Raw genomic sequence first — 27,971 nt, forward strand, 5'->3', positions numbered from 1 at the left:
CCGCTGCCTACGAAAGGCTTCAGAACTCTGCATCATAAACAGATGGGTGACATCATCAAGAGTGCTTCCTCATGTTATACAGTCTAACACTCTGAGCTGATTGAAGCTTGTTTTTCACCTCTTCTCCCTGGCTTTTACGATTAATCAAAGTTCAGTGCACATCTTAGTTTTTATTAAGTTTTTTTTTTTATGTGTTTTAATGCATTTTAGTGAATACAAACTTTTGCTTATGTTATAGATATTTTAAGCCATATGTGTTGTTTGTGTTTGTACAGCACTTTGGTAGTTTTAAATGAGCTCTATAAATAAAGTTTGAGTTGAGTTGTTTTTGTGTTTCTTTGTATTTTCTATAAAGTGGAAATGACTACAACTTTTTATCTCAGAACTTTGAGGAAAAAAACCTCTGTATTCTAACTTTTTTAATATTTTGAGGAAAAAAAAATCTGATTTTTTCAAAAAAAAAAAAAAAAAAAAAGACCTTAAAAATGTTTTTATTGCCTCAAACTTCCAAAAGGCCAAAATCCTTTGATTAGTTTAGGATCATTGGTGCCGTCACACACTGATCTAACAGCAGCAGGTTTCCAGTTTGCTCAGAGAGAAACTGCTCGTTTCTAATGTTTCCAACAGGAGGCACTCAGCTTTGTTTATCTTGGCTCTGAAAAACCACAAAAAGCGCCTCCAGAAAGTTTCCCTCCCCAGCAAAGAGACAGTCATGTCTTCGGTATGTGGCACCTGCTGTAGAGAGAAACGTGTTTTTCATATTAACGTGGGATGAGGAAGTCTGAGGAGGCAGATTATCTGGTGTTTAGACAGAGTTCAGGTGGCTGCTCCTCCACCTTTAAACCACGTCACCACCACGAAAACAAGAACCAGGAACAACAACTCAGACACGTCTAACACGGACGAGCAGCAGTGATTTTGGTTTTATAGAAAATTTTATTCAACATACATTTTCCAGCAAAAAGGCAATATACAGGAATAGTTGTCGTACACTGCTGCTACACTGAGGATTTTAAACTGGAAAAGATCAAATTAAGGTGTGATTCTGTCATCTTTGTACTGCACTTTTTAACAAGACAAAACCAATGCAGTTAGTTTTGAAAGAAAAAAATCCAAATGTAACAGAAAAAAATCGTCAATGGTACATCAGGAACGCAAAGAAAAAGAGAGAAAACCCTACACACAAGAAATATGAACACCTGGCTCCTTCTGTACCCAACAACAAAGGCGTGTGTTTCTCTTAAATTTTACACGTTCATATTTTTAAATATACAATTCTTAAATGTTGTCTTTACAGAGCCAGCTATGCGCTATTAGGGGAGCATTCCATCTGTGCTTTAAAAACAAAACAAAAAGAAGAAATTCATCGGGCTTAAGTGTTTCATACAATGCTGGTTTTTGTCTCTACATGATCCTCAAACCTGCGGCTCAAAGTGTCTGCAGCTCCCTACCAAGCACAGCGCAGTTACTGCTCCAAACCACCCGGGGGCGACAGTTTCAACCAAGAGGAAAAAGTCAAAGCTCGTCAATGTGTTTGTGGTCAGAGGAGGAATGACTGAGAAAGACATTAAAACCCCCTGAAAAGAAACGAAACAAAGAAAAACAAAAAGAGGAGAAGAATGGAAGAGAAAGTCACGTCCATGCATGTGTGTGTGTTCCTTCAAGTCACCGCGAGACTCAAAGCCACAACCAAACTGTACATCTGCCAGTCCTGAGAAACCTCCGATGTTAAGTGCCAACGTGCAAGATGAAATACAGACAAACCTCCTCCTTTTTCCCCATTTATTTTAACAGATGCTGTGGATTTTATTATTATACATAATCTGCAGAAAGAGACAAAAAAAATCAGTTTCCTCCAACCAAACTAAGAGAGAAAGAACGGTGTAAACTCGGGAATACTTGTTTCGTTGCACTAAAAGGATGGTAGCAGAAAATATCGTAAAGAACCACATCAGGGCAACTCAAGGAGTGTCGATGATGGGCGCCCGTTTGCCGCCGCCGCCGCCCTCCCTCCGGTTTCTGTTAGTTAGTCCTCGCAAACATCCGCCCATCACTTCCTCCACACAGCAGCATGGTGCCTCTGCAAAAAGTGTTAATTAAAAACACCCCCTCCAAAAACCTGAAGGGAAAGCCTAGTGAGGAGGGCGGGAAAGAAAACTAAGTCTAGAAGATCATATATATATATATTTATGTATATATATATATATATATATATATACACTCATATTTATACTGTCACACTTCCTTTTCCCTCTCTGCTTATGTCATATTAAAATCCAATTTCATTTCTCCCATTCCTGGACAGGCAACGAAAGAAAAAACAGGCGGTCGACAGGTAGAGAAGCCAAAAACAAAAAGTCTCAAACGTGGAGGGAGACGATTATAAAAAAAAAAAAACTTAAAATAATCAAAATCAACAGTCAGGAGATGGTTGGTGCAGTTTATTTTGTGGTTGAGGGGAAATCCGTCAGCTGCAGCAAGATCCATTTCGCTGAAGACATAGTGCCGGTGTCGAGCTGTAGAGGTGTCCAGGCGGGGTGTTAGAGTGATGAACACACACACACACGCACACACACACACACACACGCACGCACGCGCAGTCTCTCACACACAAACTCACACAGTTGGTTACAGTCTGTTGTTATGGTGTGTTAAAGTAGGTAGGGAGGAAGGCAGAGCTGGAGCAGGAGGCAGGAGGAGGAGGAGGAGGAGGAGGAGGAGGAGGAGGATGAGGAGGAGGACAGAGAGGAAGGGCGGGCAGCGTTTTTAGTTGTGGATCTTGATTGCTTTCTCCAGGTAGGTGTAGCGTCCTCTCTTTGGAGCTTTGTTGAAATGATCCAGCCCTAGCCAGGGGCGCGGGTGGGACATGTTACCTGGAGGGACAGGAGGGACAGATGGTCAGGTGACAGACGACGCTTCCTGTCTGAGGAGGAGGAGACTGAGAGGAGCGGCGTGCATCGCTCTGCTGCTCCCAAACACATCAACATGATCGCTGAGCAAAGAGCACGCAGCAGCCGTCTGCTCGGCTAGGATTACTGAAGACGCTGCTGGGACCAGCTACAGAGCAACAGCACACTCTACTGGACAAACTGCGGTACTACAACATCTATCTGAACCATGATGGAAAAAACAGATGAGCTAGAAAAATACTAAATATGTTTTTTTACAACTACAGATTTCATCCATAACTGTAAAAATATACAAAAACAGTCTCTAAATGTTATACAGACATTTATTCTGCAGGTTTTATCACCAAAACAGCTGATTTCTAAATGTTTCTATTAATAAAATGAAGAGTGAAGCTACGTTAGCTCTGCTTGGGAACAACCAGCTCAGTTTGCTCGTTGTCATGTTTTTAACCACAGCTCTATGTAACTGTTAGAGACAGACTGATATAGATTTTTCCAGGCCAATACCGATTATTTGTAGTCAAGAATAGGGATGGGTACCGAATTAGTAATACTTTTACAGGTACCAACTGAATTCTGTCAAAAGTACCGGGTACTGATTCACATAAAATCAAAAGGTGCCATGTTCAGGTACCTAAACGCATCCTTGTGACTGTGAGGGAGTGGGACAGTAGGTGATTTTCCATACTGCACATGAACACAGCATTGCAAGGTTATATACTGAAGAATAAATATGTTAAATTGAAAAAAAATCAATACTTTATTATTAAACAAGCTGATATTTTTTACCACATAAACACAAAAAAGTACCGAAAATTAGTACCGTTGAGTACCGATACAGATTGCCAGGTACCGGGCATCAGTACCATATCGTACCCATCCCTAGTCAAGAAGGCCGATAACGGATATTTGAAGCCGATATTCATTTGCAGTCAAAGTAAAAATATCTGTGTCAAAATTTTGAACAATACAAACTTCAATACTTAACGTCTTAAATAGCTAAAGTTTTCTACAGTTAAAGTTTTTTTAAATTTCTACGTAATGCTGTCGGATAAAAAAAAAGGCAGATGCTGATATGCTTCAAAATGCCAAATATCAGCCCAGATAATCGTCTATTCCTAGTAACGGTTAATAAAAACATTACCTCTTGGCTTTGTGTCCAGTATAAAGTCGTCTCCAACAAAGAAACGCTAACGCATGCCTCGACTGGAGTCACGTTCTTGCAACAGTGGGTGCTAGTGCTCATGGGAAATGGAGTTTTCATCCCAGAGAAACTAGCTTTTCCGGATAGTCCTCACAGCCCATTTTAAGGGAACAGGATGATCGTGAAACATCACCACAGGAGTCGCCGTTGAATTTAGCAGCAAAGCTCAACAACCGGACACGGACGTCTCCAAAGGAGATATTAATCAATCCAGAGAACCTCCAACGATGTATTCATCATGAAAGCGCCACCTTAGAAGGTTTGTGTGTCAAAATAAGTGAAGGGAAGAAACACAGGGTGGCAAATCTTAAAGAGGGGTTTGTTTGTTTCCATTTTGTGTTCAATACTATTTTCTTCCCACTGTGACACGATGATGGGGCCAAGGACAAAAGAAAATTTCCATAATTTCAATCTAGGAAGGAGGTTATTTCAGGATATGATGAAGCGGGGAGGGGGAGTTCCTTAAAAAACGTGTCAGAGCAGCAGGGACTGAGACACTGGGTTTAAAGTTAAAGGAGGTGTGTTTGTACCTCAGGGTGTGGAGAGCTCAGAGAAAACTTTGCTGAAAAGTTTGTAACTCTGTCCTAACTGAAGAGAGAAGCTGTTTCTGTTTTAACGTCGTGATAAGAACTTTCAGCAGCGACTGGGGATAAATACCTGGCTGTGGCTCAAAGTCCTTCAGGTTGACCTCGTACTCGTCTTCAGTGATGTACTGATGCCGCCCCATCATCACAATCGCAAACTTGAACTGTGGACCAACAAAAACAGGAGAGTGTGATGTCACAGATTAATCAGAGAGTCATCGCCACCTAGCCCCGCCCCCTCGCTGTCTGCGTCTGCGCTCGTACCTTCTCAAACTCCTTCTCCTGAATGTCCAGCATGGTCTGGATCCTCCTCATCACCTCCCGAAACGACTCGCCCTGAGTTTGGAGGAAACAGAGAGTGAGTAACGAGAGGTTGAACAGCTCACCTGGACCCAGACCCGCTCACTCACCTGTCTGATCTTCAGCAAGAACGGGATCCCAAAGGTGCCAAAGACCTCCTTGTGGAAGTGAGCGACAGGGATGAGCATTTCGCTGTCCTTGTCCAAGTCCACCTGGTCCAAAGGAATCTCCTGAGGGGACACGAGGGACACGAGGGACAGGATCAGTCTTTCAGAGGGACTCAAACTTCCTACAGCTCAGGTTGGTGTTTGGTAGAGAAGCTGGGTTCACGTGTTTCCACTGTTCTGTCGTCAACAATCACCTACACGCCACCTCCAGGCTCCTAATGTGCTCGTCCCTCTGGACCCTGAGGAGGATCTGAGCCGGTTCAGGACAGACACTGAAGCCTGAACTCGTCTCATGTGTCTATGAATCCTCTAATCCAGCGGTCTGCAACCTTTACTTTCCAAAGAGCCGTTTTCCCTCAGCTCACCTGATGAAAGTCATTCAGGAGCCGCAAAATCTACTTTATCTTCACATTAAGACAAAAAAAGTGTATAATCAGGTAAATAATTATCTAAACAAGAAGTTTAAGTGTTTATAAATTTGTACATGTGATTTCTTAGTTTTTTATTTAATTTGTTTTTTAATAAATTTGCAAATTTAAGAAAAAAAAGAAATTTATAGTGTCATAGATTTTACAAATTTTGCAAAATTTGGAAATTGAAAAAAAAAAGATCAAAAATTTGCAAAATAAAAATTAATTTAAAAAATGTGCAAAATTTCAAAGGAATTGATGAAATGACATAAATTTGCAATAAACAAAAAAACAACTTAATGCAATTTTAAAATTTTGCTTTATTTCGAAAAACTGCAAAAACTTTCTAAAATTGCAAAAACGACGGATTTATAATTAAAAAAAAATAAAGAATTTGCAAAATATGGAATTATTTTTCTTATTTGCAAAAATGTCAAAAATTGAATTGAAAAAAAAAATCCCCTCCAAAAAAATGCAAAAAGAAAATTGTATATTATGATTTTACTTAGTGTCTGTGTTGTTATTATTAAAATATTAAAAGCCATTTATTTTGATAACATTATTTAAAGCTACAAGGAGCCACTGCAAAGGAGTCAAAGGGCCGCATGAGGCTCCAGAGCCACAGGTTGAACACCCCTGCTCTAATCACTGCAGTGATGCTGGTTTTGACTGAACTCAGGAGCCTCTGGGTCAGGAGGATTGGTTTAAACCGTCTCTAACACTCTGAGAAGTGTCCGCTCATGCAGAGAAACATCTAAAAAGTGAATAATTGTGTCCGTCTGACGGCGCTCGGTGGAGCGGCGGCTAAAGGAGAGGAGGATTACAAATATTAAAGCTAAGGAGCACACAGGGACGGCTCACACCGACTCTTACCTCTATTCTGAAGGTGCGGCTGGCAGCTGGAGATAAACATTCTAGCAGCTCGTCCTCCTGGTGAACCCCGATGATTTTATAGCTTACTATCTCTAACAGCCTGAGGGAGGCAGACAGGAGGAGGAGGAGGGTTAATACTCTTCAAAGACAAACTCATTTTCTCAGCATTAAATCACATTAAACAACAAACACACTCTGAATGAGTCCACAAAATAAATAAATATCACAGAGCACGTCCAGAAATGAGACGGCGCTGCTCTAAGCTGAGGTCAGAAAAGGAGAGCGCCGCGCTGACACGACACGAGCTGGATTTACTCTAAAGATCTGTGAATCAGCCCTAACACGTCAGACATTAACGTGTGGAGTTAGACTGGGTCACGCCACATGTTTTTAGAGATAACGTCACTTTTAGACTCAGGCTGAGAGCAACCTGTGTGATCCGTGAGGGCGGTTTCTGGTTTTAAAGCTGGGCCGGGCTCTGGACTCTGGGTCAGGGTGGAGCTGGAGGAAATCTAATCTCTGAGCGTGTACGAGCAGAAAAGCTGCTCCTGTCTCTGTCTGAACGGTTCAGCTTTACGGTCATCATCAGGAGCTGGATGTTTCATAAAGTTAGGAAAAAAAAAAACAGCTGTTTGGTTTGAGTTTTATTTCCTTGTTGTTAAACAGGAAGCCACACGTTCAGGTGTGTCACTGTGGTGTGACGGGGACGATGCACAGAATGAAAACACGCCCACAGCAGGTATCAGGTAAAAGGCGTGGTCACTCCTCAATCAGTGCATGAACAGGTGAGTGATCAGTTTGTCCTGAAACCACCTGATAGGTCATCGTTTGCAGTCACGGTTGAGTCAAATAAAAGTGACAAACAAACACACATGCTGCACGGGGCGTACCTGAGCTTCTCCGAGCCTTTTTCAGAGAGCTCCACTGCTTTTTTACATTCTTCCAAAAGGTCACGAACACAGCCGTGCTTGTCAGGGTAGAGGGTGATCTCCTGCAACAAACAGAGGCGGTTATGAAGGGCGTTGGCTGGAATCAGGGTCATAAAGTCTGTGAGCCTCAGGACGAGGAGTGGGATAGAGGCTGACGTGCATGATGTGACTGATAAGGTGTGTGTGTGTGTGTGTGTGTGTGTGTTACCTCCTCTCTGAACTGGCTGTTGAGCCATATGGATTTAAAACTCCTCCTGTTCTCAAAGTCTGTGATCTTCATCTTTAGCTGTGGAGATAAAAAGCAGGTAGATCAGCGATTTCTGCTGGTTAGGGTGTGTGAGCAACACGCTGCAGGTCTGCTCTAAGAATATGAGACGATGCTGAAGAGCTAAAATCTGCTGTTTCTCCAGTGTCCACTAGAGGCTGGCTCTGGAAGTACAGGAAGTCACAAACACACCAAGACAAAAAAAGCTGTTTTCAAATCAGAAATTAACCTTTTTACAGCCTGGTTCAACAAACGTCTCCTGTCTGAGTCGATAATTTTACTACCAGCTCCCACTGTACGGTGGGTGGATTTTTTCTAACTCAGCCGTTCAGAGCTCGCCCAATCAGAGGCACAGCTGAGGGTCACATGACCGACAGGCATCCTATGGCTGTACTCGAAGCCCTTGCCACTTCCAATATGGCCGCTATAGCCGATCTGCTTCATTTTCCGTTTCAGAAACAGACGGGTGACGTCAGAGAGACTACGTCCATGTTTTATAGAGGGATTATTTGTTTATCAACAACGGAGGATGCGCGCGCAACTTGGGTGCAGAAGCACTGAGGAGTGTAATGGTTTGTCAACCAATGTGGAGAAGCTAACCACCAAAAAACATTTTTTTTTAAGTTAATATCACTATGACAGACGGCAAAATGCTCCCAGGTTTGTGAAATAGCAGAGAGTGGGCAGATGTTTTTAGCAGAGAAACCAGAGGAAACACAACTCTCACTCGATGCTCATGACTGTTTTATCCGTGGACACTGATCAGACTGTGACAGACCAGGATGTAAACATCGTTTCATGATATTCCCTAATTTTACTTTGGTCATAAAATCTATTTCTGTTAATCATAATTTATAGGTTCACTCATTATTTACTGTCCATGTTGAGTCCATGTTTGGTCAGAGCCTCAGCCCCAAACCAACTTTTTCATTAAATAAAGTTAAATCCGTGTTTTGAGTATCAGCAGTTATTAATGTTTGTTTGCAGTCAAACCTGGTTCACTGAGGTTGGATAAAGAAAACACATTTAATTATTCACACACAGACGTCACTGGTGTTTCAGTGTAAAGTGTGACCCTGTTAACTGGTGACTCTCGCCAGTTAGCATGGTCCCTATTAACTCTGAAACACCGGTTGCGCTGTAACGATGGAAACCTGACATAAGTTGCCTCTGTTGTGTAGTACTGTTTTTGACAGCTGTCACAGAAAAGCTGAACATTTTGACGCTTTAACAGGTTGAATTTAGTGTTTAATAAACGCTAACTCGTCTGAAAGAACGGAGCTAAATGCTGCTTCTGCGGTCGAGATGCGTTAACGTCTTTATGATGACGTAGACTGATAATCCCTCTATACAGACTATGCTGGGATCTGATCATGATAGCTTTAGCTTTAGCATTAGCAGAAACAACCAACCACAACCTGAGCCTCATCACAACAAACAGCAGCTGACAGAAATCTGGTTTCTCTTCCTCGGATTGGTTAACTGTCAAGTCCAGAGAAACCTGATGCCTCGTTCTGACAAACGGCAAGAGGAGGAAGTAAAATCAAAGGATGAAGTAGAGCTGAAATCTTTTAAAATGATCAATCTGTTAATTAAATCCCTGATCAATTCAGACGCCTGCTCTGTAAACAAACAGGAAACAGGAACAACAGCCCAGTGGATCCAGTTTAAAGGCCCAGAGCTGAACGACAAAGCAGCAGAAACACGTTTTTATCAAGAAGAGTCAGATCCTCTCCTGCAGAGTCACAGGCACAGAGAAATACATCACACCCTCGCCGTGCAGCGAGCAGCGCAGCACAGCGCTCCTACCTGCTGGTAGTACAGCTTCTTGGGCTGCCGAGGTTTGAAGAATTGCAGCAGGTCCCGCAGCGTTCCCTCATAGTTGTGTCTGAGAGGATTCCCTGGACCGTCCCTGTACCTGGCCACCACACCACCAGGCAGGGGGGGAGGACCACGCGAGGAGGAGGAGGAGGAGGAAGGAAGAAAGAGGAGGAGGGAGCCAGGAGGAGAAAATGAAACAGATGAACAGGGGAGGGAGGGAGAGAGGAGGGAGGGAAGGAGAGTGGGAGGAGTTAGAGGAAAACAACAAAGAAAGGTGGGGGGGGACAGGTTACGTAACATTTCTACTGAAGACTGAAAAACAGATCATCCATCATCCGACGGAGGTTTGAGTCTACGTCAACATCAGCAACAGGTGTGATCATCACAGGAAGAGTGTGTGTGTGCGTGTGAGTGTGTGTGAGTGTGTGTGTGAATGAGACAAGCCTCCTACCCCTGTGACTTGAAGAACTGCAGCAGCATGGGGTCCGTGTTCAACCTCTGTGCTACTGTCTTCGCCACCTGACCAACACACACACACACACACGGTTATTTAAAGAGGCCGTCAGCGCGTCACGGCGCTTTGGTTTCACCGCTGACTGAGTCGCTCAGAGCGGGCCTCACCTGAAAATAGTTCATGCGGTTAGAAAGCGTGACCACGAAGCCCGGGTCGTTGTGGATGGTCTTGTCACAGAAAATGACGTCCACGCGGTGGTACAGGTCCCGGAAATAGTCCTTGGCCGTCGGCAGCTCGCTGCTGTCGTTCTCTGGGTCGTCCCTGTTGTTTAAAGACGGAGAAGAGGAAGTGAGGCGCAGAGCGGCGAGCGCTGGACGAGGACAGAGCCAATCAAACACACACACACACACACACACACAAACACACGCTGTCTGTCTTACTTCTGGAAGACAATGATGTCCCCATCCATGAGCTCGTCCAGGGCCTTGTCCAGAGACACGTCGTAGTCCTGTATCCGCTCTGTTAGGTTGGGCTTTACTTCCTGTGAGACATGAGGCATCATGGGAAATGTAGTCAGAGTGACGCCCTCTCGTGAGGAAACAGGTTGAGGATGTGTAAAAATCAAATCAACAGAGTGTGAGGAGAAATAAGAGGCGCTGCGTACGACAGCGTGAGAAGAAGCACCAGAGTGTGTGAGAGTGTGAAGGAGCGTCTGATGACAGCACCACAGAGGAGCAGAGGAGGAGCAGAGGAGGAGCAGAGGAGGAGCGGGGATGTGAGGACAGAAATAGCTCACCTCATAGAGGATAAGGCTGGTTTCCTGCTGAAACCCTGCTCGCTCACACATGACTGGCAGCAGATCTCCTGTTGACGACGAGAGGAGAGAAACACACACAGCGTTCAGGTCACCTGTCACAGGTTACCACCAGGTTACCACCAGGTTACCACCACTTACTTATTTTGCAGGAAATAGGTGTGTAGATATGTCCACAATAATTTAAGCTTCTGGTTTTGGGGTCGTACATCTTCAAGAACAACATGACATCGTCTGCAGAGAGGAAGGACAGAGCAACACGGCGCTTCATGAGGGAAATCCACAGATTATTACATGAAATGTTCCTGCCTTTTTTATTTATTTAGCTTTAATCTTTATTATCATTTTTTAAAATTATTATTATTAATTTTATTATTATTATTTTTTCATTATTATTATTTTATTTTTTGTGTATTTTCATTATTTATTATTATTATTATTATTTCTATTATTATTATTATTTATTTATTTATTTTTGTGTTCGTGTGTGTATGTGTGAATGAGCACTTGTATGAGGGGACATGAATGAAAAAGAAAATGTTTGTACATTTGATACAAGGTTTGATATGTATCTAAAACTTTAATAAAAATATTGTTAAAAAAAAAAAATCTCAGGTAACTTCAACCTGGATGAGGATCATGGAGGCTGGACTTACGGTCTTTGTCAAACTTGGGTAACGTGGCCCCGCTGGCCGCCATCTCTGGATCCACCGTCTCCAGAAATATTGTCCAGGGGTTCTCGTTGTCGCTCAAGTCGATCATCTGAGGAGGAAATGGAGAGGAAACACTCACACACACTTCAGAAGCTGTGAATTCAACACCTGACATCTTACAGCTCTCGATTTCACACTCAAACCAGATCAAGACGAAAAAAAACCTTTCTGTTGTTATTCGGTTTATTTTTGGGATTGTTTACCGTGCAGTAGCAGCATCATGTTTTTCTGTTTCACATGAAGAAGAAACGTCTGAACGCACGGCTATGACACTGATCTAACTCACCGGGTTGGAAACATGAGAACAAAACCAACTCATCCTTACCGACTTGTTGCAGTCGGCCTCGTAGTCGAGCATGGCGGGCCGCTTGGTGCCGTTGCTGCGGGCCTGCATGGGCCACAGCCTCATCTGGTCCTGTGGGAAACCCTGCAGCGAAACGACAGACTGTGAATTTAAAAAGACGAGGAGAGCATCAGAGACAGGTGATAATGATCAGTGAGGAGCTCCTGGGACAAAGTGTACAGCCATGAAATGTGACAGAGACTTGTTCAGAGTGTATGTACGTGTTTTCCTCCAGGTGCTGCTGTTTTTACAGGCCCACATCACGGGCAAACTGGAAAATCAACAAGCTTCCTCCACCACAGAGACACATCGAGCTGTGACCTCAGATCAACAGTTTCACCAAAGAACGACAACAAAACTACTTCACAGAGCACCGAGCGAATTCAAAACTACGAGAAAACTCTGACAACATTCTCCTGAAAACTTTTCTTTTCAGTAAATAAAAGTTAGACAGAAGTAACTGTACATTAATTTAGTGTGTAGTTGTTTTCTGCACAGTTACACACACACACACACTCACACACACTCACCATGGTCTGGGACAGGTTCTGGACAAACTCCTGCAGCGTCGAGCTCTTCAGGACCTTGAAGACCGTGTACTTCACCTTCTCCTCGTCATACATGTCGTTGCCCTGATGACCACAGAACTGGTCCTCTGTCACCATCTGTGAGGAGAGAAAAGTAACATCCAGGGCTCGTACAGATTTTTCATGGTCAAATTCAAGTACTTTTCAAGGAACTTCAAGGTCACTTTTCAAACTTTTCAAGTACTGTGAGTGGTTGTTAATTTCATAATGTTAATGCAGAAATTATATTTCTGAAAACACAGTATCCAGACATTTTAATGAATGGTGAAATTAAATGTAAAATACTGGAAGAAGCACAAAAAACACATCCCAAAATGCCTGCACTCACTCAGCACCACCACCTGTTATGTACATTATGTACAACTCAACTCTTACACCACAGCCAGACAAATTTAAGTCTTAATTGACAAAAAAATGGACAAAATGCTCTTTAAAGTTGTATTTTTTTAATCATATTTTATTGTTGCACCTTTTGCACTCTGTGAGCTGCTGTAGATTTCATCATCATGGCTTTGTCTGTCTACTTGATGAACTTTTTTGTATCGAATTCTCTGGTTTTATTTTTTTCAAACAGTGAGGTAAACAGCTTCATCTCTGACGTTTCAAATAAACCAAGCCGGTAGCGCGGCTTTAGCACGAACGAGCGATCTAACCTTTATGGTTTGATGCTCGGGGCAGGTTATCACATGAACGTTGTTCGTTTGTGCCGGGTCTCAATGAGAAACACCGTTTTGTTCCTTGGTATGTACAGGGCGAGCCTCCCACGCCGCCGCCGTTTGCTCAGACCAGGCACGACTTAGTATTCATAGACAAAACTTGTCACCTGCCCTGACAAACACCCGCGGGCACCACTACCTTCATGTTAAATGGGACAGTGCCTTCATCACACATGCCTAGCATGTAGCATAAAAAGGTGGTTAGCTTCAACAGGTAGCAGGCTAATTGGCTAACGAACGTGTAGGGCTAACAGGGTGTGCGTCACGTTTTGTCCAAAATTTGTACTTTTCGTTCTTTAACCAACGTTCATTGAAGCGGCAGCCTCCCAGCATGCTGTTTCACCAACAATCCTCATGGGGGAGACGTCACGACGCACATTTAAACTGACCAGTGATGTCACACCCGCGAGCCAATCAGAGGGAACGTTTTTATCCCCACAATTTATTTGATTTTGTTTCTCTCCATTTGATCGATCTGTTGAGTTAGGAAGCTGAGTAGTGAGTTATCCAGGGTTCCTACAGCTCAAGCCAAGTTAAATTTAAGACTATTTAAGACTTTTTTGAGGCCGTTTGATATCAAATTTAAGACCAAGTCGACAACTAACCACAATTGAAACAAACAAAACAACAAAATAAAAACACCACATGATTTACCTGGGTGAGAGGCCATTTTAACCCAATGTTTATTTTAAATAAAACATTTTGTCTCCTTTTTAACCCAATTTTTACAGCTTTATGCCTATTTTGCTCCCCATTCATCATTTTTTTGGCCACTGTCAGAAACATTTTTGTAATTTTTACATGTTTTTTTTTATTTAGTATCACATTTTATTCCCAATTTTGCTGCCAAAAACTATTTTCCTAAGCTACTTCTGGACTTTTTTGCAAATTTTTCCCAATTTTTATTTATTTATTTATTTTTGCAATTTCATACCTATTTTGCACCTATTTATTATCCTTTTTCCACTTTCATACCATTTTTTTGCCCAGTTTTTGCAATTTCATCCCGTTTTTTTACCTTTTTTCATACACTTTGTCCCACTTTTGGACCATTTTTATCTTTTTAAGCCCGTTTTTATACCTTTATTCCTATTTAGCCCCCATAAATTTTTTTTTTGACCACTGTCAGAAACATTTGGGGAATTTTTACATGTTTTCTGACATTTTATTTCAATTTTAATTTCCAAGTTTGCTGCCATAATCAATTTTCTAAGCCACTTTTGGATATTTTTTTTTATTTTTCTTAGCAAATTTTTCGCCTTTTTTTTCCCTCTCCAGGCACTGTAGTTAAAACCAAGACATGTGTCTGCTCTGAAAGATCCTGGTGCAGCCACATCACTGCTTTATTCGTTCTGCTTTTGTGATTGCACGATGTTGCCATGACAATAAATCAGTGAATTCTTTTTGAAAAACAGATACATTTTGCTAAATATTTCTTCAATTCAATCTAACATAAATCTTATTAATGTGGTTACATTTTTAAGACTTTTGAAAATTGGATTTAAGACATTTTAATGCCAATTCAGGCCTTATTTTTAGAACTATGAATTCAATGCCTTTTAAGACTTTTCAAGGATCCGCAGGAACCCTGGTTATATACAATTATAAATTCAAGCATTCACAAGCACTTGAATAGAAAATTAAGTAATTTTCAAACCTTGAAAACACAACATGAAAACATAAGCATTTTCAAGGATTTCAAGGACCTGTACGAACCCTGAACATCAGTCCCTGCTGTTAGGACTGGATAAAGAGCCAGGACACAAAGAGAAAGAGGGAGAGAGGAGGAGACAGACGGACGCAAAGCAGACGAACAAACTGTTGCTGGATTCTTGTCGTGTCTCTGTGTTATTATGGCGGCAGAGTGCAGGCACATCACCGTGCTGTGGGGTTGTTTTGGTGGCACTCTGTCCTTTGTAAAACACGCTGCAGGATGCTCTGTGCTGAGGCTGGGAGCAGAGCTGGATCAGTGAAAACAAAGGGATGAAGTGCGTCTGTGAGTTCCTGCAGCTTCCTCCTGATTCAGATCAATTTCTCTCCTTCGTAGCGTCCACAGCAGACGATCACCTCCTGATCTAATCCTGGTTTTAATCTTCAAACACGAAAGATGAAGTCGCTCACGTCTTTAAAAGCTGTTTTCTTGTCAGCCCTCTGGCTCTTCCCAACGCTCTGACGCACCGACTGCTGCAGTTCAGCTCCACAGCTAAATCAAGTTACAGTTTGTGCTCCAGCGTACGGCTGCTCGCTCTGCCTGAGAGCGACACAGAGAGGAGAGACGGCTGCTTGGAGAGAGTGTCACAATGACACGTCTAAAACGGTTCAGCCCAAAACGGCTTCCTCTTAAAAAGTCGGGCTGAAAAAATCAATTCAAAAGGAGCGTTTTGTTCTGCACTGGGATATTTTTGGCCGATGAAAAAGACTTTAGGAGCAGAATGTACGAGACAAACTAAACATGGAGAAGAACAGAGATGATATCAGCGTTCAAAGTCCTGGTTAAGAGCAGCGCAACATGAGAGATTGGTTAAAGAAACATCTGAGGAGAAGAGGACGAACTTCAAACGTGAACACAGATGAGACCAAACGAGGCAGATATCAGACACCAGGACCGGATCAGTGCAGACTCAGACTCAACTACAACACAGGCTGACGGATCCAGCTGTTCAGAAACAACACACCAACCGTGCTGAAGTAAAGAGCCGCAGCTTATTTCCATGAAGCCAAACTTCCTCCAACTCCATCAGCACCTCGTATACAAACAGAGCTGTCTCATTTACATACGAGCTGCTTCAGATGCTCAAAGACTCGTGGTGTGAGTCCCCGAGGCTGCTCCAGCTTTGGCAACTATCTGAGCCAGGATCAGTATTTAAAATAAAATAACATCAGCGTGATTTCACTGGTCGAGCTCTGCTGTGAACAGCTTCAAACTCATCCTGCTCCAGAATACGTGGCTCTGGGTTTCCGTTATCAGGTAATTACCGGACTTTGACCGGTAACATCTGCCGAATCCCGACAAATTTTAACACCACCGGTCAAAATGTCCAGTGAAAAATATTCCCTCCAAGCTCAATTTTTATTTGAATATTCACTCCAAGCAAAGTTTGAATTTAAAAAAGGCAATTTCCCCGTCATTTTATTAAAAAAACAACAATAAAACCCTGAGCGCGCTCACACATCAGCTGTTTGTCTCCTACCTGAACCTGCATGTAGAGGTGAGCCTCCTGGCGCTCCTTCCTCTTCTGTGCCTCCACCCGTTTCTCCTCCTGCAGACGCTCCACCAGCTGCTGTGGGATGTCCACGTCGGTCATCGGCTGGAGGACTTCACCTGGAAAACAAAGAGAATCAGCACCAACAGCTCAACTCAGGACGACGTTTTAATAACTCAACTTTAGTCTCACTTCCTGTGAAGCCGAGCTGAACGCTCAGAGCTGCTCAGAGACGCTTTGATTCATTTTTACGACAGGAAACATCAGATTGTTAAAGGAGCAGTTTGGAACTCACTGAGCTTGGACTCTCGGATGTAGACCAACATGTACGCGTTGGTGCAGTGGCGCACTGACAGGTCGTCATCATGGCCGCCATAGTTGTGCTCTATGGCCTCTTCCTTGGTGCACCGCGACACCACGTCATCGTCAAACTTACACCACTGGAGAGAGAGGAGGAGGAGGAGGAGGAGGAGGAGGAGGAGGAGGAGGAGAAAGGCAGAGAGCACTTAAGACAACCATTTCAGCGTCGTCGTCCTGACAAGCTTTCAGTGAACCCCGTACAGACATGCAGCGCCTCCTCTCTGTCTGCTCAACCTGTGTACCCTCACATAAACACTGCTCTGATTTCTGAAAGTCTGGTTTCTGATCGGCCCAGCTGCAGATTTGCTGTGATTTTCACCCCGTGTGGGAAAACAGACAGCACAAAGAGTTAGCTTAAACAAAAAGTCACATGCTCGGTCAGCAGCAAAAGCTTGATTTGTTGGTTATGGTACATTCCTGACAGAAAGGACTTACTGCACTAAGTCCCTGTTTCAACCCTGGCTCTGAACGGTCTGTACTCTCCATATGAAAGATAGCCTGTAGCCGAGTGGCTAACATTAGCATAAATTATCAGCTCTGAAGCTGAGTGGGAAGCTCTCTGAATGATTCACCTGGTTTTACCTTGTGCTTTAGACATTTCTGGAATAACCCGTGAGCAAAGAATTGGCAGCTGCTGTTTTTTTTATATCCAGGCTGATAATCCAGCTTTGAGACAAGGTTTTACTGAATCTTCAACTACAAACTGATGTTGTGATAAAAATGTTTCAGACTAAACTTCATCCTAAGACTTGTACGCACGAAGAAACCCCAAACGAGCCCAGTGAATGTTTGTGTGAAAGGTGCAGAAAAAAAAATGTTCTCACTATTGGTTCCTTGACACTCACTTTGCCGTCTCCTTTTGGGTTAAGATAGACGACGTAGTGACCGCCATGATTGTCCCCGCTGTGCACCAGCACAGCATGCAGGATGTAGTTGGCCGGGTCCTTGGAGTCTGGCTTCTGGAGGAACTCATCCAGGGGCAGCTGATCTGGGAACTCAAACCTTTCAAAGAGAGAGAGGAGGGATGAGTGTTTGTAGACGGGAGAGGAAGGATTGGAGAAGAGAGGAGTTAAATGTGTGTGTGTTTCTGTGTGTGTGTGATTATAAACAAAGCCTCGGGGCCCAGGTGCTGGTGGTATCGTCACAAGGATGACTCACGTCTTATTGAAACGCTACGAGGAGAATTAACGGTTCAGGATGGCTCAACATGTGTGTGTGTGTGTGTGTCAGTGTGTGTGTGCTGGCTCCTGTAGAGTCACATTATCCAGGTGGACTGTTAAAACACCATTAGCTACCACACACACACTCTGAGACAGCCAACAGGAAACACTCTGAGTGACTCACTTTCACTTGTGCAGGAAGTCGGCGTGTGCTGCTCACTGTCCTCTTTCTGAAAATAGCCTGATCCTTTAACCCACGTTAATACAGACCAGACCGTCACTAAAATTATGTCTGTGCAGCAGCCTTTGACGCACTGTGGGAGTCTGACCGTGGGACGGAGCTAACCCGAGCGTGGTGCCCTGTTGTTGGTGATGCGTGCAGCACAAACAGCTGGTGAGGGATCGTGTGTGTGTTGCTCTACCTGTCGTTGATCTTGATGTTTTGGTCGGTCTGGGGGTCGTACATGAACCTCATCAGCTGCAGGTGGAGTATTGGAGGGAAGGTGAGGAACTTCACACCTTTTTCTGCTTCCTGCAAACACAAATGAAAGGTGTCAACATCCTTTCATAGAGCGCTAACAACCAGCGCTGAAGCTTTGGCCTCTTTAACTCAACACAGTTTGGACAGATTGGATGAAAACACTGAATCTGAACACAGACACATAAATCATTCAGCTCAGCTGTGAATCCTTACCTGCAGGCCGTGCTCTCCTGCGTCATACTTGTTGTCTCCATCCAGCTGCTCTGTAGCAACGTAATCTTTGAACGACTCAAAGACTGAAAGCGAGCAGAAACAAACTCTGATTGGTAACTCAAACAGAACGGCAGCAGGATGTAAAACATGTGTACAGAGTGAAATACTCACTGTTCTTCTTTCCTTTTATGCTAAGCTGGATGTCATAGTAGTCCTCTATCCGCTCTGACCGGTAGTCAACATGCTTACACTGGATGTACGACTGGAGAGACGCAGAAACAAAGGTTAGACTGTGCGACACAGGAGACGAGCTGGAAACATTCAGTCTGAGGGGTCGTCTCTTGACTTTAACTCTGTATTCAGCTGACAACCTACAGGATCAGGGTTCCTACAGCTCAAGGCAAGTTCAATTTAAGACTTTTTAAGACTTTTTAATGACGTTGGAAATCAAATTTAAAAACAAGTCGACATCGAACCACAGCTGAAACAAACAAACAAACAAAAACACCACATGAATTTCCTGGGTTAGAGGCAATTTTGACCCAATGTTTATTTTACATACAGTATCACTTTTTCCCTTTTTTGACCCCATTTTTACAACTTTATGCCTATTTTGCCCCCACTCATCTCTTCTGGCCACTGTCACAACCATTTTTGAAATTTTTCCATGGTTTTTGAAATTTAATTTCAAATTTAATTCTCAATTTTGCTGCCATAATCAGTTTCCCTAAGCCACTTTTGGATTTTTTTTGCCAATTTTTCCTCATTTTTTTCTCTCTCCAGGCACCATAGGTAGAACCAAGACATGCGTCTGTTTTAAAAGCTTCTGGTGCAAACACATCACCGTTTTGTTAGTTCCGTTATTGTGATTACGGGATGTTGCCACGAGAGTAAATCAGGAAATTATTTAGAAAAATAGATAAACGTTACATCATATTATTTTTACTTCAAACTAACATAAATTTTACCAATGTGTTCAAATCTTTAAGACTTTTGAAATTTGGATTTAAGACTTTTTAAAGCCAATTCAGGCCTTATTTTTAGGATTATGAATTCAATGCCTTTTAAGACTTTTCAAGGATCCGCGGGAACCCTGAGGATGTAGTTTCTGTAAACCTGGACCAGAAAAGTCTGAATGAATAAAACACTAAACCAGAGATAGAAACAGACAGAAGTTTGCCTCCTGTTTCCTCCCAAACAATCTTTATGATAACAAAACCTAAAGTACAAATATTCTTAGAAAGACCGAAGCAGGAGCTGGTCACATCACCAGTAACTCACACACTTCTTAATCTCACTGCAGCGCTCCTGAGAGCCTGTACTGGAGATGAACTGTAAAGAAAAGCTGCACTGACGGGTCAGTGACGGGTCAGCTCCAGGTCTATGAGACGTTACAGTACATTAATGTGGATGCTGGTGCTGCTGTCTCACAAAACCATTTCCTTAAAGAGCGTCTGTCTGCGTTTTGATCTGCATATATTCCTCAAAGTGAAGCTTTGTTTTCAGAAAGTCTGTGCATGTAAACACCCAGCGTCCAAAATATGATCAAACTGATGAATCCTGTAGTTTCACTGATGGCCCAGAAGCTTATCAATACGTTTGCACATCAGCATCAGCACCAGGTGTATTTTTAAACTCCAAAGCATAATAATCCACACAAACACAACTGCAGCCATAAAGAGGAGCTGCAGGAGGAGACGGAAGAGGAGGAGGAGGAGGAGAGGAAAAACGTACCACCATCTTTCCTCTGAAGAGCTTGGGGATTGTTCCCTCAACACAAGTGCCTTTCATTTTGTTCTCCACATTGTCCAGGAGCTGGAACACACACACACACACACACACACACACACACACACACACACACAGACACAAACACACACACACACACACACACACACACACACACACACACACACACAATAGGTCAGTAATGATTCAGCATGCAATAACACCCACATTCTCCAAGACAGTACGCGAGCACTCACCACTCTGCACAGCTCCTGTACATCATGCTGCATGAAGCTGTCTAGTGTTTCCCATCTTCACAGAAAGGAGGAAAAACAACAACAACACGGCGATTAGACACAACGCTCCGGCTGGAAATTACTGCCAGAGCCGCAGTCTTTAGCGCCTTTTGATTTCAGAAAATGCATGCTGTATGCTGAGATAAACGATAAACGCTGCCCTACCCAAAGGACTTGGTGAGTTTCTTGGTGCCCACAGGTTTGTCGCTGTGCTGCAGCTCGTAGAAAACCCTCTGCAGGGCCAGAGGAACGCTCTTGGAGGAGTCGTCTCCCTCTGTGGGCATCATGTACACCGCCTGGAAGGAGAGGAGGACGGTTAGATGCTGAGAAAGTTCAGATGTTGTCTGTACACAACTCAGATTTCATAACGGTTGTAATGCACAAGTACCAGCGGGAAAAGCCTCAAAACAGATCTGAGACAGAGATCCCCTCTAAAGTAACACATACTGATCTAATGCTGCTTTAAGATTTCTAAAACTCCCAGGTCACAAACTTCAATCACACAGATGTTAAAAGGTTTTTTCAAATCTGAATCCTTCATCTTTTGGGAAAACATGGCTCCTGATGTAGACATGATCATTCAACTTTTTTGCTTGGTCTGGTTTTAAAAAAGCAAACTAAAAATAAAAAATATCTAAGAATCACTATTTAAATTGATTTAGGACCCCAAAACCATAAAAGAATTAAACCTCACCCTCCGCAGCTGGTTGGTGAAGAAGAGCGTCTGCAGCAGGCTGTTCATGTAGCAAGTAGCTCCCTGGTTCTTCAGCCCGACGTAGCCTGTGTGTTTCTTAGAGTCCCAGCTACGTAGAGAAAGAGAGCGCAAAAGTTAGTAAAAGTAATACCAGAGCAAACAGGAGTACAGTGGAGGAAAACTAGAGGAAAACCAAAGCAACGTACGCCACTCCGTGTGGAGCATCTGCCTGAACGTAGACCTCGAAGGTGACTTTGTCATCATCGACGAAGCCTCTCTCTGGATCAGTCACATCCTGAAACACAAAAACAAAACAGGGATGAAAACTTTAAACCCAGTTCTCCACATGGTTAATGACTTCACGTCAACCCCTGAGCCAGTTTCTGTACTCACGCTCCAGGACATGAAGTTTGAGAAGCCCCAGTCGTTCTCTTTATGAAAGAACAGGTGACTGATCCTGCGGCTGAAGGACTTCTCGTCGTCTTTGTAGTTGATGATCTTGAGCATGGCCTGTGCGTGGCATGACCATGACCTGAGAGAAATCCAAACGTTTAGTGAGCTTTTAACACGAGCTCGTACAGAAAGGTGACTTTAGCAAACTGTGACTTTAATTCACTGCATCTAAACTGTGGCTCAAAACAGCCTGAGGTTCACTAAAACCAGTCTGAGGAATATGTTTTAAAACCCAACGCAAAACATGATTTCTGTTGGTACAGGGTATATGCTGAAATCCTGAGGTTATATTCAATACCTTTTGAAGACTTTTTTAAAAACCTTTCAAAAAGTCTTAAGACCTTATCCCGACTTTAAGCTGTTGTTGTCTTTGACAGTTGTAGTTTGCATTTTAACATGAATGAGGTAAACTGAGAAGGAATAAAGCTTGAAGAATGAATGAAACTGAAGGCAGGTTTGTTGACATTCCCATAACCACAAAAAGTAGCAGCAGTTATTCAAGGCCAACTTGCAGAAAAAAAACAAGAATTTATTTCATCATTGTTAAAGTTAAGGACATGTGCTTGAGATTGTGTTATTTGCTTTCTATCAGCGTTACATACAGACGGCGAATAAACTTCTGTACAAACTGAGTTTGTCACATTAACCTACGGATATGTTGGGCTGCTAACGCTACGTTTAGCCTGCGCCTCACAAAATCACAACTTTGCTTGTTGTCACGTCTCAAAGAACAGCGCTACATAGCTGTATTGATAAATACCTAATCTCATCGTGTTGTATCCGGTAAAAAGGTGATTTAAATAAGAAAATTTGTTCCAAAACAACTGAGATCAGGGGAAGCTTTCTCTAAATCATAAGAATCCAAAATCCCAGGTTGTCAAAAGCCTGAGACATTTTCTCTAGAGTCTTGAGAAACTCTTATGGTCGAGAGAGAAATACTTTGAGATGCTAAAGCTTTTTCTACATCCTCACACTGGTCTGTGATGAGTGTGACGAGCAGAATGATCGTCCAATCACCAGGTGTGGTTATTTTTGAAGGTTCAGACCCTGAGAACGTTTTCCAACCAGGTTATCAGGTTAGTTTGTCACAGACGCAAGGAGGAAAATGAATATCCATGGATACGTTTGGAGTCAAAGCTTGAATACCAATAAAATTTAATAGCTCATAACATGACAATTAAGAGATTTTAATACTTTCTAAGGGCCTTAATTTTCCCACTACTGATTTATCAACTTTTAATACTTTTTAAGACCCCGAGGACACCCTGTGGTAATAGATGCAAAAGAGCTCAATGCACATCAGCTCAAAAAGAAGTTTTCAGACTGACATGAAAAAGTGTTTTAGAGTAAAAAGAAAAACTCCATCAGTTGTGACTCAATGTTATAAAACACAGAAAAGTGGGCTGTGTGGGAAGGAAGCAATTTATACGCTCCACTCTGTCCATGTGTTAACCCATGTCCCGAACAAACTTCACAACTTCAGCTGCAGCGTTTGTAACGGTGTTTGGTTTGTATCTGACACTGTGTGTGTGTGTAAAGTGTGCCCCAGACCCCAGACCCCCCGTTCAAACAGGAACCTACGTTGAATCTGACTCTGCGTTACACTGCAGGAAGAAGCCCACGCTCTTCTGGTGTGGTCGGTCCGGGTAGAAGCGTGGCATCACCATGATCTTCCACGGCAGGTTCCGGACGAAGCAGGACGGGCTGAGCACCGACTCGCTCAGACGGCTGAAGCGCTCCACGACGAAGCGGAACGTCGCCTCTGACCGCCAACTGGTATCTGCAGGAGAGGAAGCGCGAGGCGTTAGATGGTAAAAAGGTTTCCGTGGATTGACCGAGAAGCCACAGATCAATCACACGGAGTCTCTCAGAAAAACGATGACGGACTGTTTGTAAGAGGATTCAGAGAGTGTGAGTGTGTGAGTGTGCTCCTACCATCCTCCATGTCTTCCTCTGTGTTGTTGTGTCCGTCTGCCATGGCCACGTTACCATTGATCACAGGGTTGGCTGGGATTCTTGGAGGGTCGTCTGTGTCCCCAGCTGAACAAAGAGAGTAACGGTTAAATAAGACTTGTGTACAGCAGGACGTATGCTCTGCTGGTAAAAGACGGCGTGTAGAAAGTGTCAAGCATCGAGAGCTTCAGGGAGCAACACATGCAGCTTCTCTTCCCAATCTCTAATCAGCTCAACTTCGTTTCTTCTTTTTTCAGATACTACTACTCATGTGGATTCATCTTTCAGTGGAGCTGACTTTTACTGTACGGGTGAGCAAATGCATTTCTTTAAAAACAAACCTGCATGTCATTAAACAGCAGGACAGACTAACTGATGGTTAGAGACATAAAAACGACAAAATTCATCTTCATTGGAGTAAAAAGGAGCGCTGTAAGAGCTTTCTCCTCCAATTTGTCTCCACACAGTGATGCCTCTTTTGCCCTTGCGTACTTTTTTTAGTGGGAAAACCCTGCTGAGGCAGCATGACGAGTCCCCGATCTCAGTCTGGCTGTCAGAGCAAGGGCCACAGCGACAGAATGTGTGTGCGTAGGTGTGTGTGTGTGTGTGTGCACGTGTGTCTGATTACAGACCGTGCAACATTACAGTAGTCTGTGTAATTATGGACACAATGCTGGATTAAGCTGCAAGTCATTGCTGAGAGACACAAACAAATGTGCGAGCAGAACAACAATCATTGCAGCGGCATAATGAGCCGGCTGGCTGCTCGCCCTCATCTACTGAACACGCTGATAACAGGAACAGAGGAGCTCCGCGTAGACTTCAAGGACTGAGTGAAATCTGTCTGAGTCCTGTGATGGTGACAAAGCTGCTGAAGAAGCCAGACTGAAGGAAAACAGTAAGACATGTGTCTTTGAATGTGGCTGCTGTCTAACTCTTCATTTCTTATTTGGGTCTTCCTTCAGCTCCCCAGGAGCAGCGGTGTCAGTGTGCAGGTCAGTGTCCAGGTGTCTCTACTCACGGGCTCTGACCTCGTTTCCCCAAGTGGATTACACCCTTTAATGGGGTCTGTCAGTCAACTCAAACTCAACTTGTTGTCCCGCCCACTTTGTCCACCTACCCTGTAACCTCTGTCAAAACCACACCGATGGATGTGAGGCGGGAACTAAATAAAACTTTTAATAATGACAGAAAAGCCAACAGAGGCTTGTGGACTGACTGTTTCTTGAGCTCAGATTTTCAAGGAGACACCAGAAAACTGTTTTAAATGTTTGTCCTGGATTACACTTTTCTCTACTGATGCAACTGTACTGTAACACTCCAGATGTATTAACCTAGAGCAACAGGCTTACAGCAGCACAACTGATCCTGTTACAATGATTTTCTTCTGAAATGCATCTAATAAAAGTTTATTTTTCCCCTCTACAACTGCAACTACGACTAAGGCAGTAAAAAAAACAGAAGCTCTCAAACCAAATAAACCTCTTAAGACCCAGCGTCCACATGTGTGGACATTACATTTCTGCCTCTCAGTCCCATGATACTTTATTTTTTGAAACTTTGTCCTATTAGCCACATTCAGGGACACAGCCCACATCATCTTTTGGTAAAATCACAACATTTACACCCATTTTAGTGAAAAAACTATGTATTTAAGTTCAATAACACTAATAACAAACAACTAATAGAGAACTCATAACACATATAATCAATAACCAAGTTAAGTTATTGTACTTATTAGGTCTTACTTATCCCCAATAGTAAGGTGAATTAAAAAATGCACACCAGACAAAAGCTCAGGTCTTAAGAGGTTAAAGATATACCTTCAAACTGGGTTTGTTGTTTGCTTAAACACACGCTTGATTAACGCAAGTGTGTTGTATGGCGCCCAATAATATTGAGTAAAATCAGTGTTTGAAATGATGTCGAATAGTTCTCACTTTCTGTGTGTAACTAAGATGAGGGTGAATCTGGTAAAGGGTTATGATTTCTAGATACTTGGAGAGGATTTACTTTGAGATGAATAACAAAAAATAAAAATAAATGTCCTTCCAGGCAGTTTCTAGCTGCCTTACTTTGAAATTACATAAGATACGCTATATGATGCGGCAGCAGGATAACAAGCCCAATGTGTATGCAAACAGATAATAAAACACCAGGGCTGAATGACGCAGTGATGCTGAGGGCTCCATCAAGCCTCTGCTCTGTCCAAACGTTGACGTTTGTAGTTACTTTAGTGTCGGGCGGTAGTTTCAGCTGAATGACATCAGTTATGAGGAGAGAGGTGGTCCTGTCTCCAAAACTGCCAAACAAAAACACGGATCATTAAAAATGGCGAGCTCCATGCCGTTTGGTCCTCCATACAATGAAGCAGCAAATCCCCGCGCTGCTACTGTGCGGGCCTGGCTTACCGCAGCGGGGACTGCCGCTACTTACAAGGAGCGCGCACACGCTCCTCAAGACACAACGACCAAAACTTAACGTTCACACAACATGCTTGACCAACGCTATTTTCACATTCACAATGTCATATGATCCAACAGAAAGGTACAAGTCATTGTAACAGTCAATTTAGCAAATCATGATTGACGCATCTGCGTTAGCGTTAGCTACCTAGCTGTCTAGCAAGCACAGATTCATACACAGGCCGTTAGCATGAATCACTGGTACCGGCTAACATGCTACAATAATGCCCAAGAAATAAACACGATGCAGGGTATACAGTCTTTACATCAACAGAGCAGTTTGAGTAATTAAAAATGTCTGAATTACATGAGGTAGATACTTAAGGCCTATCATTCGAGCAAAAGCCCAAATCGACCGATGCAAAATACAAGCCACCATTTTGGAACGCCACACACCCCCTCCGTGAGTTAGCCGATGAGTTAACTAGCCTGCTAACAAGCAAACGAACGTTCTAAAGTGCGATTGAGGGTTAAATCACTAGCTCAAAATTAGCTTTCCTGCTAGCAATGCACAATACGGTACCCATTTAATTAGACATTATAAAAAAGATTCCGATCACTGTTCACACTTAGCGTTTACAGTAAATAATTTCAAACGAAATGAAGTGACTTGACACATCGGAGGCCAATCTGAACCATTTTAACCAGTAGTCAACCGATGTTGTCAGTTTGAAGGCCTGCTTTTGATGCACAAGCCATCAGGCACGATGCTAGTGCACAATGTTTTTAATGCTGAAGCAAGTAAATAGTTGGTCCTAAACCGGCCAAATCCAACATCATGGAGGAAAACTGCAAAGCTACAGTCGCACTATTGACTGAAAAGCTGGTTTTGACGTGACACGCGGGTGCTGTTACCTGTCAAAACCGACCCAAAGCGCACACGCAAGTCACATTATCAAGATTAATTCACCTGGCAAGGCTCCATGTTCACTGACACATTGTTTACAAACAGTAAAATTCTGATTTTGATGTATGATGAAAAAAACAGATATGATATCATAATACACCCAAATAGTTATTACAACACACCAAAAAATGGACAGCTTGCTAAGAAATACATAGACAGATCTAATGAATGATTTGTGTGGCTAATCTCCAGCCTTGTTAATGAACACCTGACTTTAGCTTTCTGAAAGATATTCCACAGTGCTGCGATACAGGGGTAAACATTTTCTATTCGCTTATAACGCAAAATGAGGTCAGCACCACACAAGTATGCTGCAACGGACGCACAATCAGCAAAAATGCAGCCGGCTATCATGGCTAGCTTTGGGCCTTCATGTTTACTGCAAAGTTGATCTCAGCCTGAACAATAAACTTGCTGCATTTCTCATTCTGGTGTTTAATTATAATAAAAGGACTGCAAAGACCTAGTTCTTCCTCCTATAGCCAACTTCTTACCTTCCATCTCCATATCCTCCGGTTCGCTGAGCTGCTGCTCGCCGGCTTTCTGTTGCTGCTGTTGCTGCTGCTGCGTGTGGTGATGATGGTGGTTCATGTTCGCAGCTGTTGTTGTTGTGGTGGTGGTGATACGGGGCTCCTTGCTATCTGTGTTACCCTCGACCTTGTCCAGGGTCGCTTCGGTTGGGAGCCGGATTCTGGACTGCTGGTGAGGTGTGGTAGGATGCGGAGGTGGGGTGGACAGGTCGAGCCTTGGCGGCCGGGCCTGCTCTGTTACGACCTCGGCCTTGTCCGCTGTCAACGCCGGGGAGTGAGGAGGGGAGGTCGGCGGGGGAGCGGGTAGAGAAACGCGGACGTATTTGCTCGCTATTCGCCCAATCTCGGCGCCGTTGGTGGGTGCAAGTCGCTGTCTGACTGCAGGGGGTGGGATAGTAGGACCGGGGCTCCAAGAAGGGAGGCCCGCTGAAACGAGCTA

The 27,971-nt window shown here is 43.3% G+C and overlaps 1 protein-coding gene across 4 annotated transcripts; it reads right to left on the reverse strand.

The window, feature by feature from the left end:
• Positions 1 to 941: 941 nt before the first annotated feature.
• usp7 (ubiquitin specific peptidase 7 (herpes virus-associated)) lies at positions 942 to 27,965 on the reverse strand. Of its 4 annotated transcripts, none has more exons than XM_074696990.1 (31): positions 27,497 to 27,965; positions 23,613 to 23,717; positions 23,259 to 23,457; positions 21,618 to 21,756; positions 21,431 to 21,519; positions 21,225 to 21,333; positions 20,696 to 20,826; positions 20,492 to 20,546; positions 20,241 to 20,321; positions 18,678 to 18,768; positions 18,507 to 18,589; positions 18,235 to 18,344; positions 17,477 to 17,654; positions 16,588 to 16,732; positions 16,281 to 16,411; positions 12,317 to 12,451; positions 11,769 to 11,870; positions 11,387 to 11,492; positions 10,872 to 10,964; positions 10,713 to 10,780; positions 10,357 to 10,457; positions 10,084 to 10,237; positions 9,914 to 9,981; positions 9,451 to 9,559; positions 7,585 to 7,662; positions 7,338 to 7,438; positions 6,448 to 6,547; positions 5,108 to 5,227; positions 4,962 to 5,033; positions 4,771 to 4,861; positions 942 to 2,873 (listed from the first exon to the last, which is right to left on the reverse strand). In XM_074696990.1, the coding sequence occupies exons 1-31, from the start codon at positions 27,591 to 27,593 to the stop codon at positions 2,767 to 2,769; spliced, it is 3,348 nt and encodes a 1,115-aa protein (XP_074553091.1). In that variant the 5' UTR covers positions 27,594 to 27,965; the 3' UTR covers positions 942 to 2,766. The 4 variants fall into 4 exon arrangements, with proteins under 4 accessions (XP_074553091.1, XP_074553089.1, XP_074553088.1 ...); XM_074696988.1 differs by having other exon boundaries at positions 17,498 to 17,654; positions 27,497 to 27,745; XM_074696987.1 differs by having other exon boundaries at positions 9,451 to 9,553; positions 27,497 to 27,745.
• Between the last annotated feature and the right edge of the window lie 6 nt (positions 27,966 to 27,971).

The sequence above is a fragment of the Halichoeres trimaculatus genome, unplaced genomic scaffold, assembly GCF_033239565.1.
Source record: "Halichoeres trimaculatus isolate MK-OKI-2021-1 unplaced genomic scaffold, fHalTri1.1 fHalTri1_scaffold_20, whole genome shotgun sequence".
In the NCBI taxonomy this organism is placed as follows: domain Eukaryota; kingdom Metazoa; phylum Chordata; class Actinopteri; order Labriformes; family Labridae; genus Halichoeres; species Halichoeres trimaculatus.